The sequence below is a fragment of the Oryctolagus cuniculus genome, chromosome 12, assembly GCF_051225735.1.
Source record: "Oryctolagus cuniculus isolate XC-2025 breed Fujian yellow rabbit chromosome 12, ASM5122573v1, whole genome shotgun sequence".
NCBI lineage: Eukaryota > Metazoa > Chordata > Mammalia > Lagomorpha > Leporidae > Oryctolagus > Oryctolagus cuniculus.
Genome location: NC_142878.1, coordinates 52546263 through 52560792, shown reverse-complemented (window position 1 = coordinate 52560792; position 14530 = coordinate 52546263). Strand labels below are relative to the sequence as shown.

General features: G+C 47.3%; 1 gene segment (V, D, J or C); it reads right to left on the bottom strand.

Moving 5' to 3' along the window:
- Nucleotides 1-1074: 1074 nt before the first annotated feature.
- Nucleotides 1075-2353, bottom strand: LOC138844650 (T cell receptor delta variable 3-like). The segment is given in 2 exon segments: nucleotides 1075-1818; nucleotides 2047-2353. Coding segments are annotated over 2 exon segments (660 nt in total).
- Between the last annotated feature and the right edge of the window lie 12177 nt (nucleotides 2354-14530).

Genomic DNA, 14530 nt, shown 5'->3' with positions numbered 1-14530 from the left:
CTAAGTCAGGGGAGGCAGTGGATTTGCCTGCTTCAGATCGGGGACCATCTTGTGTGGCCCAGGCGATGGAAAGGCACACACTCAGCAGGCCAAGCCCCTTGCCCAAGGCCCACGGCTCCCCAGCCCCATGTTCCATCTGTTGCTCCATATAGTGGCTACTCTCTACCCTCGGTTTCTGAAGTGCACATGAACTGCTGACCAAGCCTCTCCGGGTGCCGCTGTGGGATGGAGCCCCACCAGGGCAGCACCAGATCCCCAGCTCTCTCACTTGCTGGCTTTGACACCCCAGAAGTATCTCCACTTCTCTGGGCTTCCAGACACATCCCATAAAACACAGGCTAAAGCCTCTTCCAGCTCTAAGAGTGCATCTGATCATTCCAAGCCTTCTTTTAAGGCAGAGAGTTGAATAGCAGTGGAGGAGGGCAGGGCAAGTCCCAGAGACTGAGGGCGAATCTGACCCAACATCACATAGACTATTTGCTCTGGGGCAAACTGTCTCTGCTGCAGACACCACTGAGCTCCAACCTCAGAATTCAGGGATTCAGAGACAGGAGTCTGGGAGTCCCTCAATGCTCTCCAGTGAGAGGGAAATGTTCTCCAAATAGAGTAAGCCAAAGGGAGGTGTCAATGAGCATCAGGGGAAGCAATGGGGCTAGACATAGCAGCTGCAGAAAACGGGTAAACTGGGGAAGATTTTTAAAGTAAATAATGTCCAATTTGATTCTTAAAATGAAAACAGACAAATTCACAATAATGGGTAAATGATGACAGAAACTACAATGAAGTCACTGTTGCTGTCGCTGCGTGGCGTAGTGGGTTAAGCTACTACCTGTGATGCCAGTATCTCAAATTGGAATGCCGGTTCAAGTCCTAGCTGCTCTGCTTCTAATCCATGTCCCTTCAAATGTGCCTGGGAAGGCAGTGAGTGATGCATGGCCCAAGTACTTGGGCCCCCGACACCCACGTGGGAGACCCAGATGGAGTTCCTGGCTCCTGGCGTCAGCCTCACCCAGACTTGGCTTTTTGTGGTCACTGGGAGCCAAAGAATGGAAGATTTTCTCCTCTCTCTCTTTCTCCCTCTCTCTCCCTCTCTCTCTCTCTCTTCCTCCATCTGTGATGCTCTGCCTTTCAACTAAATAAATACCTACATAAATAATCCTATTTAAAAATAAAGTCACTGCTGGCTGATGGCCTCTCCTTAGATTGGCCTTTCCCATCTCCAGTCTGATATCTTCACAACAAACACGGCACAGACTTAGCAAGTCCCACTAAGCATCAGACTGTGACACTGGGGACACAAAGGCAGCTCTCCCTTGCTCCCCATGAGCTTCTCAGCCAGCAAAGGCCACCGACTCAGAAGTGGGGAGAGGCTCTGTTCTTCTGCAGGCCAGGCTAGGACACAAACAAACTAGAAGGATCCGAGTCGGCATGAGCGACCCTGAGAGGTAGCTCAGCCCAGCTCAGCAGAGCCCAGGGGTTTGTGTGCAGGCTTCCTGAGCATCTGGATCACTGTGCTCACTGCACAGTAATAAACAGCACTGTCCTCAGGCCTCACAGCGGAGATCACCAGGTGGAAGGTTTTCTGGGTCTGACTGCGCATCACAGAAAATCGACCTCGAACAAAATCCGCATCATGAGATGTGCTATCATCCCTGTACAGGAGGAACTCAAAGGAGTGGTCTGGCCTTCTTCGGTACCAGTACAAATCTGGATTGGAGAAGTCAACGTCGTAGGTGCATAGCAGAATCGTCTCCCGGCCACTCGCCACCGTCTGTTCCGAGGGGCTCTGGGTCACTGTGACACACTGCACGCCCTGGTCTGTGAGAGGAGAAATGAGAAAGCTGTGACTTCCCCAGGCACTGGGCCTTGGCACAGAGTCAGCCCGAGGAACTCAATGGGCAGGGGCAGAAGAAGGACGCAGAAATGAAAATCAAGGGCAGAGAATAACTGAACATCCAGGAGCTAAATAGAAAGAGGCTAAGCCCTCAGAAGTCAGAGCAAGGGAAATGGAGTAGAGAACAAGAGGAACCCAAGGAGTCCACTCACAGAGAAGCAAAAGGCTGAAGCCCAGAGAAAGAATCATCTTCCCTTCCCACTGGGGCGGAGGCTGCAGAATGAAACGCTGCCCTCTATGGAGCGCTCTTGAAATCTCTGAGACCACCTCAGGGCTTCTGGTGGGAAGATGGGAGGAAAGGGAAGGAAACTGCCCACCCTGACAGTCTGTGACCCACAACGTGGCCTTAGCTCTGGGGCAAATGCCTCCCACTAAGGAAACCGCAGCTGTCCTCGTGACTTTGGTCCTCAACCCATCTTGAACTAATACTTGAACAGTGCACATGAGTTACTTTTAAAAAGAAAAGAGAGAGAGAGAGAGAAACTGCAAGCTCAAGGGTCACATGCCGGGCTAGCCAATGCTATAGAAGTAGTTTCCTCTCTGTTCTGTCTCCTCCGGCTGCAGATGGGTGCATCGACCAAAAACTCACCTCACAGCACCCAGCACAGTTGCTCCTATTCTGTAGGATTCAATAAATGAAATAAATGACTCAGCCCCTTATTCTTCTGTGAAAAGAGGAAGGGGCTTGAACAAGACCATTCCTAAAGTCTACCCCAGCCCTGAATTCTAGAAATTTTGTATTTCAGGTGCCTGAGGGACTGCTCTGACTCTGGCAGCACTTACTGCACTTCCCCAGCTTACGTTTCCAGCACACACTGGGCTCCAGATGGAAAACTCTCCCCAAAGCGGAGCTTCCCAGTGGGCGAACTGCTGTGAGTGGTTACAGCTTGCTGAGACAGGGCTCAGCATGACCATGGGTGCCTAGGTGGCTGGAGCCCCTGACCAGCCCCTCCAGCCACCTAGGACAAGCAGGACAAGCAGGGTTCTTAACCTGCAGTACCACAACACTAGCCCCCAGTCTAGGAAATGTAAATCAGAGGATGCCCGCTGGACCTCCTCTCCTGGGTATGTGACACCCTACAAATGATCCCGCCTCTGCCTCCTCTCCAGCACGTCCCACCCCTGCTGTTCTCTGTCTGCACTTCAGCTGTGGTGGCCTTCCTTCTGCTCCTCTATCTGTCTCACTTTTCCAGCTGCTTGAAACTGTAGTCCCAAGTTTTCACAAATCTCAGCTCAGAGAGGCTTTCCCAGAGGCCCCTCCAAGAAAGTTAGTCACACACCCCACCCATAGTCACCCTCAATTAGATTTCTGTTTATTTTCCCTTACCTCACTAACTGAAATCACACTTATGATTTATGATTCATACACATTTATTATTTTTCTCTTTCTCATCTTCCCCTCCACACACACACACACATACACACACACCCATTACAACATAAGCTCCATGAGGTAAGGGTAATGTTTATCTTTTCACTGATATAGCCCTATCCCCTAGGTTGTGTCTGCCACTTAATAGACAATCCATAAATGTTTGTGCAATAAAGGAACACAACTGTCTCCCCTTAAAACTCACCAAATCTAGCAAATAAAAATACAGGGCACCCAGTTAAATGTGCATTTCAATTAAATAACAAAACATTTAGTAATATTTTGTGTTATATATGGGACATTTTTATACTAAAAAAAATTACTGTTTATTTGAAATTCACATTTCACCAGGCATCCCCAAAGTCCCACCCTGAGCAACCCCAGGGCCCTTGGATGTAGAAAGGGAAGGTTTAGGGCTGACACTGCCCTGCCTGAGCAGTGGGGACCCAGGCTTGCACTGCCACCTGCCTTCAGCAGCCTCGCCACGGGCCCAGCCCCATCCGGCAGAAATCTGATTCACAGCTTCCCAGATCTCCCAAGGTCCCAACCCACAGTCTCCTGGTGTCTGTCTCCACTCTAAAGGTGTCACCTAGACCCGATACTTATACAAGAGTTAAATGGTCCTTTCCTGACCCAGAGAACAACAGTTTTCAAGCTACACGGCTACATAGCTACTTATCACTTAACTGCCCAACTCAGCCACAACTGACCACACCTAAGAACAGAGAAATGGGGTTCATGGATCCTAGGGCAGAAGGACATGTGCTCTCCCCTAATGCATCCCATGGGAGATTAAAACACGAGTCCCGCTTGGGGTGAGACAATCTAGACCCTCCCTGGTGCCCTCCCAACATTCCTGGAAAGGCCTCCCCCTGGAAGGGCGAATCTCAGAGAACAGCGCAGAGTCATGGGTGAGTGGAGCCAGCCTGTCGGGGTCGTGTGACCTTATATACAACCTAACCCCTCTCAGCCTCCATGTCTCAATCCTTAAGATGAACATAATAATAATAGCTTTTCCACAAGTCTACTAGAAAATAAAATGAAATAACACATGCAAGACATCCAGCAAATAAATGAGTGTGAATGTTAGACACTGCTGTTGCCATTGTCATTTTTGTTAAATAAATAGATAAATGCAGTTTCTAAGAGTATTATCTTCATCAAAGCTTTTCAGAGAAAAGATGCTGAGTAAAAGTTAAAAAGTTGGCCGGCACCGCGGCTCAACAAGCTAATCCTCCGCCTAGCGGCGCCAGCACACCGGGTTCTAGTCCCGGTCGGGGCACCAGATTGGAGGATGGTCCAAGTGCTTGGGCCCTGCACCCCATGGGAGACCAGAAGAAGCACCTGGCTCCTGCCTGTGGATCAGTGCAGTGCGCTGGCTGCGGCGGCCATTGGAGGGTGAACCAATGGCAAAGGAAGACCTTTCTCTCTGTTTCTCTCTCTCTCTCTCACTGTCCACTCTGCCTGTCCAAAAAAAAAAAAAAAGTTAAAAAGTAAAGTTGTGAAATAAAAAAAAAAAAACATGTTGTACTAATCAACATTGTTCTTTTAACAACTTCACATCTTTAATTTGTGCTCAGTGCTGCAAGTACATTGTCACAGACCACTGCTATCCCCTGAGTCTGAGCCAGCTGCACTCTTCCCAAATCCCTAAGAGCATTGGGAGCATGAGAAATGAGACCCATGGCCTACTGTTCTTGTGTCTTCCAAAAGTTGTAAAAAGCTTATTCATAGGGGCCAGCGTGTGGTATAGCAAGTACCTGCAGCACTGGCATCCCATACGGGCACCATTTCAAGTCCTGGCTGCTCCACTTCTGATCCAGCTCTCTGCTAATGTGCCTGAGAAAGCAGTGGAAGATGGTCCAAGTACTTGGGCCCCTGTGTCCATGTAGGAGACCCAGAAGAACTCCTGGCTTCAGTTCGACACAACTCTGGCTGTTGCAGTCATTTGGGGAGTGAATCAGCAGATGGAAGCTCGCGCTCTCTCTCCATCTCTCTCTCTCTCCCTCCCTCCCACTCTCTTTCTCTGTAAAAAGAAAATCAACATATAAATTTCGGGCCTGCACTGTGGCACAGCAAGTTAACGCCCTGGCCTGAAGCACTGGCATCCCATATGGGCATCAGTTTAAGTCCCGTCTGCTCCTCTTCCGCTCCATCTCTCTTCTATGGCCTGGGAAAGCAGTAGAAGATGGCCTAAGTCCTTGGGCCCCTGCACCCACATGGGATACATGGAAGAAGCTCCTGGCTCCTCACTTCAGATCGGCGCAGCTCCGACCGTTGCAGTCATCTGGGGAGTGAACCAGCAGATAGAAGACCTCTCTCTCTATCTCTACCTCTCTCTGTAACTCTGTCTTTCAAATAATTTTTTTAAGAAAACCTTAAATATATATATATATATAAATTTCAAATAGATAAATAAAATTTAAAAGACAAGCTTGTTCATGAGGTATTACATGACCATCTATGACTCAGTGACCCCAAAGTTTAGGGATAGGAGAGACCCTTAATATCTAATAACCTCAGGCCACCATTGTGGCATAGCAGGTAAAGACACTGCCTGTGATACTGGCATCCCTTATGGGCACTGGTTCAAGTCTCTTGCTCCACTTCCGATCCCTCTCCCTATTAATGTGCTTGGGAAAGCAGCAAAAGACAGCCCAAGTGCTTGGGCCCCTGCTAACTACTTGGGAGACACAGAGGAAGCTAACCAGCACATGGAAGATCTCTCTCTTTCTCTCTCTCTCTCTCTTTCCTCTCTCATTCTGCCTTTCAAAGAAATAAGTCTTTTTTAGGAAGATTTAATCGACACTGCAAACTTATTGCCCCCTCACCCCATCTCCTTTGAATCTATTGACATCTGAGTCTGCTCAGCTCCCCAAGGCACTGGGTATTGAACAGATACCATCCATCCAGGACTACCTTTCATTAGCCTGAAATCAGCACTCAAGAGGGGCCTTTGGTCCAGGTGGGGACCAAAGGATTTGGTCAACAAAGCCATCCCATCCCACTCCTATCACAAGAAAAGTACTTTTTTCAGCCACCTGCGGCGCCAGCACACCAGGTTCTAGTCCCGATCGGGGCACCAGATTCTGTCCTGATTGCTCCTTTTCCAGGCCAGCTCTCTGCTGTGGCCTGGGAGTGCAGTGGAGGATGGTCCAAGTCCTCCCATGGGCCCTGCACCCCATGGGAGACCAGGAGAAGTACCTGGCTCCTGGCTTCGGATCAGCACGGTTCACCGGCCGCAGCGTGCCGGCCGCAGCGGCCACTGGGGGGTGAACCAACGGAAAAGGAAGACTTTTCTTTCTGTCTCTCTCTCTCACTGTCCACTGCTCTGCCTGTCAAAAAAAAAAAAAAAAAAAAAAAAAAAAAAAGGACTTTTCTCCTTGGAGATGAGTGGCTTTGTTTGTGACCTTGCAGCGCCCTCTGCTGCCCTAATTATCCCATCTCCATAAATGGGTCATGCAGGAGGTTGACAGAAAATAGGTCAGGGACAGAAAACATTCTTTGTTCACAACTTCAGTCAGAGCTGCTCCCTTCCCCCTTGCAACCCCGACACTGGCAAATGCTTCTCTGTTGGCCTCAAGGGCACATTCCCCAACAGTCACCCAAAGAGGACAGTCTTCGGGGATACCAGATAGCACCCTCAGAGGGTAGATGGACATTTCCTGCCTATAGAAAGCTAATGCAACAATAGAGGACATAGAGACGTTTCTTTGGATGGATACAGACAAATGTATGTCTTTCTTTTTTTTAAGGAATAGAAGCGTGGAAAAGTTTAGAAACATCTGAACGTGTGGCCATGAGGAGTGAATGACCCAGAGAAAGGACTTATCACTTTCCAGTCCAAAATCCCTAGGGCAGACATGGACTGATGAGAGAGGAATCACACCAGGGAGCAACAAGTTCCTGTAGCCCACTTCCATGCCCAGGCAGAGGCAGCACAGTGGTTACCCAGGGGAACAGTCTTGCTGAAAGCCCTTTGGGCAAGAACAAGTATGAAGAACCCTGTGGAGTTCTTGCACAAGGCTCTCTGCAAAGCTGGCATCTGAAGACAAGCTGTGGGGAAGAAGGAACACTCTGTGGTGTTGCCATTGCTACCTCTGGAGCCACCTCTGGAAAGGACAGTGTTGGTCCATCCAGGTCAGTAATGCCTGTCACGGTGGGGCTGTGTGAGACCTGGTCTAACTCTTGGCAACTAGATTTCTTAAGCCATCTGTGGGGGACTCTCCAGGGCAGGGAGGGCAGATACATTATATCTCAATTACCAAGGGCTGACCAGCAGTAGTGGGGATGTGCAGCCTGCTGGTAAGAATTCTGAAGCTGCATCGACAGGCAGAGAAAAAGTGATGTGTATATTAGCAGCATCTGCTGTGGGAACAGGAGCAGGAGGCAATGCCACACAGTTTCGTATTTGCCATCCCTGCTCGAGATGTCATTCCCTGTAATGAGTCCTGCAGAGAAAGAATAATCAGTGCCAACTCTCTGTTGGATTATCCTTTTGGTAAAGGGCAAATTTTTCAATCTCTATCTTTTCCTTGGCTTCCCTGGGATCTCATGGGCCATTTCCCCTGCTATCAATTGCTGTTGCCTGCAGCCTAAGAAATAAAATTTTTAAATGAATTAGGAGGTTCTATATTCCTCTCTGAAAGCATAAATTATGTGCCAAAACCAAACTCCTCCCTTGGATGACTGACTTATTCACAGCTTAACGTGTATCATCCCATACTGGGTCAGACAATAGAGCCCTGGGGACAGAGACCACCCAGGGAAGGTCCTTATTCTACTGAGTCACATGAAGGGAGCAGCAAAAGACAAGACAAGGATGCAAAGGTCCTGAGTCTTAGTCCCAGCTGGGCCTCTACCTACCTACAAGACCTTGACCTTGAGCAACTTGCCCCTCAGGGCTTCAGCATCTTCATCTTTGAAATGAGAGCACGGGCCTAGGCAGTCACTAAATCCCCACCCAGTCCCATCACATTCCAGGATACCAATGTGTAAAGCTATCGAGCTGCCGGAAGAGTTATTAGTTTGTATCCCCCTGTGCATGCTGCCTGAACTCCTCACTGCCCAGCAGAAGAAAAAGGAAGGCATGCCTCATTGTCAGAGGGCAGCATAATTTCTTGCTTCATCAGAGCCCGGAGGTAGATGCCCAGATGCCAACTTGGAATCCAGTTATTATTGCATCTGGGAGAGAGAAAAGTGATGAAAACAGCCTTTGGGGAAACCATCCGTTTGACCAAAAAAATAAAAAAAAAGGCTGTACAAAGCATGATAACATGTTGATATCTTATTTATCATCTTCATCCCTGAAATCTACTCTGCCCCTTCCTAACTCTACTCTGAAGCAGGGAGAGAAGGAAGCCTTTCCCAGGGAAGAGGGGACACGTATGGGGAACAGATGGGTGTCTCTGTCGTGCGGAAAGAGCAAAGGTGACGCCACATCCCCTTCAACTGCACTGACTCCTCTGGTTTTTGTAAAGGTGTTCACGCCTGTGGGTATGGGGTTAATAGGAAACTGACATTTGGAGCCAAGACTAAAGGACTTATGATACTCAGCAAGTAATATCTGGCAGAATTAATTTTTTTTCTATCTGAAAATTGTCAGAGAGAGGTTCAAGCATTCCTTAAGGATTAGGAACAAAAGATGAATGATTAATACAATTCAATTTAACAAATGTTTATTAAGAGCCTGTGGCTTTTCCCAGGGATCATCTGAGCCAGTTTCCGAGGAGCTGTAGCCATTGCCCTTAAGGGAAGGAGGGATTTGTCAATGGACCAGAGACTGTGGATGAACAGTGACAACAGATTTAGCTTTGGGACCGGGACACAGTGAGTGGTGGCCCTGAGTAAGTAGATTAGCTAAAAAAAAAAAAAAAAAAAAACTGTGCACAGCAGCATGGATAACGTAAAACACCAGGTAACCAACAATGTTATTTTGTGATTGGTTTTACCATGTATTTCATCATTTTTGTAGGGCAGGTTAATCTTCCCAATTGCAAGTTTTCTCAAACTGATCTGAAAGTCAGCATTTTAAGGGGAGCATTTTAAGAATCCTGTGTTTCTGAAATTAGGCTCACAGCAGTTAGTGAAAGAGCATCAGCACGCTTTGTCTTTCCAGTGATGTAAGAGAGCCTGGCGTCCCTCATGTGCTCAACGGCCCAAAGGGCCTCCTCCCCTCTGAGTCAGAACCAGCATCAGACCGCCAGGCAGTTAACTTCTTATAAATCTGCCCAGCAGTGCGGACAATGAGAAATGGCCCGCTAGGTTTTGGGGGGAATGGGGCTCCGTTTCCTGTAAAGCCAGAGAAGCACTTTGGACCACTCAGACGTGGTGGACCCTGCTCCCCTCGTGGTCAGTGTCCCACGCTGCCTCAGTAGGAAAGGGGCAGCCCACACGACTGCTCAGGAAGTTAGCCTCTTCCTGGGTCCCTAATCCTGCTCGAGACAGAGCCAGGCCCTGTGAGGAGGAAGTCATGGCCAACAGGAAGAGAGGTTTTGGTCAGGGGTCCAGATACTGTTTGAGGAATGCCAAGAAAGTCCACTAACAGCTAACTGTAAGCCCAGGTGAGTGTCTCCGTCCAGAGGCACCAGCAGCACTTCTCAGTGCCTAACACCTGTCAAGCAGAGAGTTGCAAGACTCAGCCAGGTAGGAAAGAGCAGCAAAGATCAAACCCCTGTCCTGTGGGTGAGCAAGAGTCTATAGTTTAGGTAAAGGGAGCAGCCCCTGTGGGACAGCTGCTGGAAGTAAGCTATTTCCATCTGGAGCGGGCACACAAGTGACAGTGAAACCCAGTAAGTGCCATCTGTAAGCCAAAGGTGTTTGTTGGTTGTTTGGTTTGGGTTTTGAATTATCCAGACTCTCCAGAGAAAGAACATTTCTCTCTGAGGAGCTAGTCTCAAAACTCTGACTTCAAACTTCTAAAAAGATCAAATGTTAAGACAGATGGTAGGCTTGGAAAACTCTGCTGCCCTGCGTAATAGGTAGAAACCTACTTCATTCCTTTGCTTGCTTGTTTTATTTTGTTTGGGAAATGGGGCGGAGGATTAGACACCCCAGAAAAAATAATTTGCACAGCATTTTGGGGACAAATTAGATCTAGAGAATCAAATTTTAAAACCCTCAGCTCAGAAAGCTCTTAAAGATTACTGAACCCACCTCTTTAGTTTTGCAAATGAGAACAGTGAAACTCAGGATGCGAACAGACTCAAGTCACATAGCTGAGCCGGATACCAAAGTCCGGGGTGAAGGCAAGAGAGCTCATGTGTCTGAGCAGTCCCGATGCAAGGAAGAGAAAGCACCAAAGGCTTTGGCCATGACATCAATTGCATCCCAAACATTCTTTGCCCAAGACTCGGTGAATTCAAAACAGAACCCCAAGTTCCAAAGAGAGATAAAAAGGTCCTGTGCATGTCAGGGGTAAAAACTAACTAAAGTAGGAACAATAATCAAACCTGATATTAGGGGAAAGGTGCAGACCGAGTCAGAGATGGGAAAAGCCAAGATGGAAATGCTAGTGGAGCCTTCGGACGATGACTGTGAGCATCAAGCATCAAGCACTACCTGTAAGTTCTGCATGGCTAAGTTCTTCCCCAATGAGAGTTCGTATTGTGTGATAGATTGCACTGGCTATGTGATTGCTTTGGACCACAGAATATGTATTGGCTTGCTGAGCCTTCTAGTGTCTTGAAGTAGAAGTCTTATCTCTAACATTGCTTTTAGCCCTGAAGCCTCAGGTTACCGGGGTGGGGGAATACCATCATTTGTCCTTCCTCTGAAACTTGGAGGTTGGAGGAAAATTCTAGTTCTTGGGAAGTGCTGCGAATCTGGATTTACGAGGTTGATGTCACAAGTTTTTGCAAAGCCCCTCAGCACAGTGGTCAGCAAATCAGTGGCTCTCAGCTGACATTTGGGAAGGGAACAGAGCTCACAGTGAAGCTTGGTAAGTGGGGGAGAGCATTGAACTCCCCTCCTAAATGTGATCCCAGACCGTTTTTGATACCAATTAACACAGATGTGGCTTCTTGCCCCATCTCTGCCACTAGTCAAGTCCTGCCTGGCTAACAGGTGCCCCCTCCACATCCCATGGATGTGCACCGAGGCAGCTGGATGCAGCTGTTCCTCAGTCCTCACAAAATCACTTAACCCCTTCATCAAAGGTGTGCTGGCTCTTCTGCCCCCTCACAGCCCTGCTGGTGTATCCATCAGAGGACTTCCAGATTTGTACGTCGTTGTGAAATGAGATGTGTCGACAGTGTGTGCTTGGCTTCTTGGGGGAGGATGCTGGACGGCCTGCTGCATGCTTCCCCCCATTGTTACGTTTCAGCCTTACACTAGCCCTGTGAGCAGGGTGGTGGTGTTATCCTCGCTTTATAGCAGGGACTTTTTATATATTTTCTGATTTATACTCTTATAGAAGTCCAAAGAGATTGAGTAAATTGTTCAAGTTGATGCAGTAAGAAAGAGAAGGGGGTCCTAATTCTTAGCATTCAGTTGTCAGAGCTAAATGTTTATTCGTGTGGGATTATGTTTCAGGAAAAAGTCACAGATGCTTTGGTCTCCAGCATTCCTAAAATAACCCTAGAGAAGGCTGCTCTCAGCGAGGTGAAGGACTGATCAACAGGACCACTGCAAGCCAGACACACACCCTTAATCCTCACAATATTATCAAGCAGCTGTTATGCTCCCACTTTGCAGACGAGAAAACTGAGGCTCAGAAAGTTAAAGAACTGGCTTTGGGTTCGAAATCCAAGTTTGCCTGATTCTAGATCCCAGACTCTTTCAAAGTAACTGCAACTGCCCACCAGCCACATTAACTAATTCATTAATAAGACAGCAATTTAACAGGGGGCAAACAAGTGATCAGTTTTTTCCATATGCCCTCTCCCTTTTCAGGAGTTGTGTAGGATTCCTCTTTCATGCTTCTGGGAGAGCAGGTGGAGCCCTGGCTCCCAGCACCAGGTTGAAGGGTCCTGGCAGTATTTGTAAAGCACTCTGTGGGGGTGTGACTCAGGGCGGATCTGAAAAGCTGGTCTTTGGAAAGGGAACGAAGCTGACAGTAAACCCATGTAAGTCTGAATAATTAATGTTTTTGAATTTTTCTCTGGAACCCTGATTTCTAGTTTTTCATTCTGCTTTATATCCCACAGAAGTCCCTTTAACGGGTTCCCTCAGTGTGCACAGCACTGCTGTTTACCCTCCTGTGCATTTTATCTAATAGAGGAGAATGACAGTGCCAGGGGAGCACTGGACCAAGGAGTCCTACTGTTGGCCTAGTTTCTTATTTTGATTGGTGGAATTTCCCATGGGACTAAAAGAAAACTGATTAACTCTCTGAGACTCTAATATCCCCTCCGTAAAATGGGAAAGGCAATTCCTGTTCCTTTTATACCATACCTGGTCGGCTGTGAGAGGATGTCGGCATAGTTCCAGTAAAGTCACAATAAATGCAAGGGCAGTGGAGGCCCAGCTGGGCCATAAACTCGCCCACCAGAGTCTCTCATTGCAAAGTGTGGGCTTTGTCAGTATTCTTGCATGACAAGCCAACATTTCAGAAAGCACCAAGTGGAGTTTAGACAACTGAGTTTTTGTAGTGTCTTATGTCATTGTGTGATACTGGAGCCAACTACAAACTGATCTTTGGAAAAGGAACAACTTTGAGTGTTAGACCAGGTATGTTTTAATGAAGATTGTTTCTAACCATAAGCCCCTATCCTTAGAAATTCAGTGAAAGACAACGGAAAGACTCACCCAGTTATTAGAAAGAATTTTCATCACAGTTCTTTCTGATGGGAACCCCTTTAGGACTATTTCAACACCTTTAAGCACTTGAAGATGTTGTCTTTTCTGTAGATGTTGGAGGTGTGTATCTGGCAGATGGAAGTGGAGCTGAGCTTTCAGAGGCAGAAGGCACTTAGGGAAAAAAAAAGAGTATAGACTAAAGTACATAGCACTGCAGGGGCCGTGCAATGCCAGCTGATCCAAAAGGAGACAGGGAGACGGAGCCTTTGATCTAAACAATGAGTGACCACTCTCCTGTCATCTGCCTTTTAGTGCCAAGGCTTCCATGTTGGAGCGATTAGAAAAAGAATTGTCTAACCCTCATAGCTCTCCAAACCCTGGAGCCAAGCCAGCTGGGTAAAACCAGGTAGGATTTTCTGGTGCTGACACTGATTACAAGCGATATTTAGGGAAAGGCTAAAACTGAAAGCAAATATTCAAATTAGGCAGAACGATTGTGAACTTCAGAAACATGCCCCAGGATTCTGTTAACTGCTGTGTTCCTAATTGGGCCCTCATGGAACATTCTCATCCCTGTCTTGGCAGAGCTTTCTGCATCAGAGAAACCCCTTTTGATGTCTGCTCATTTCTGTGCCCCTCAGTGAAGAAGTGGCAGCTAAGCTCGGAAGAGAAGGATTTCCTAACCCAAACACGGTGACAACCCTTCTCTCCATCGTGCGAATCCCAGAGGGATATTTTGAGTGCCATCCCACCATTCCCAAAACAAGCCTGAGGTCATTTACCATGAATGTAGTCAAGATTTTGCTCCACGAGGGTGTCTCTATTTCCTATGACAACAGAAGCTTGTTTCAAATAGTTGTTTTGGGTTTAACTTTTGCTCAAAATTCCCAAACAACACTAACTACCCAGTGGGCACTTAAAAAAAATTTCTATTTTCATAAGCAAATTTTATCCTCAATCGGAGGGCCAGCATCAGAATACCCTAGTAAGTATTATTACCTCCCTATGACCTTCCTGAAGTCCCTTATACCTAAAACAGCTTGAGAGAGAAAAGCATTTCCATGCCAACCTGTGTATCCAGTGGCTAAGTAGCGTCTAAGGAGCAGGTGGGTGAGATGCTATGTTTCCAGACCTGACTGGCTATTTAGAGTCCTCTGGATGTTAGAAACAATAATCAGGAAAAGCACCTGCAATTCCATTTTTTATTTATAATCCTTATCTTTCCCAAAGAACTGTTATAAATTCTCTCCCAAAGGTGTCATACTCATCCTTCTTGGGGTTCCTTTATTCATGATGTGTACAGAGATGAATTATTGCTAAGAGACTCAAAAAATCCATGAGCTTTACCTTAAGCTTTCCCTGTCAGAGATGCCAGGAGCTAAAAAGATGGGAAACTGCCATTTGGGAACTAGATTAAAAACAAAATCCAAATTAAGCCCAAGCAGCACTGTTCAGTAGTTATGTAGACACAGCGTATAAGCTCTGCAAGCCTGGTTGCTCGGTTGGCTGGACTGCGCCTGTTTGGG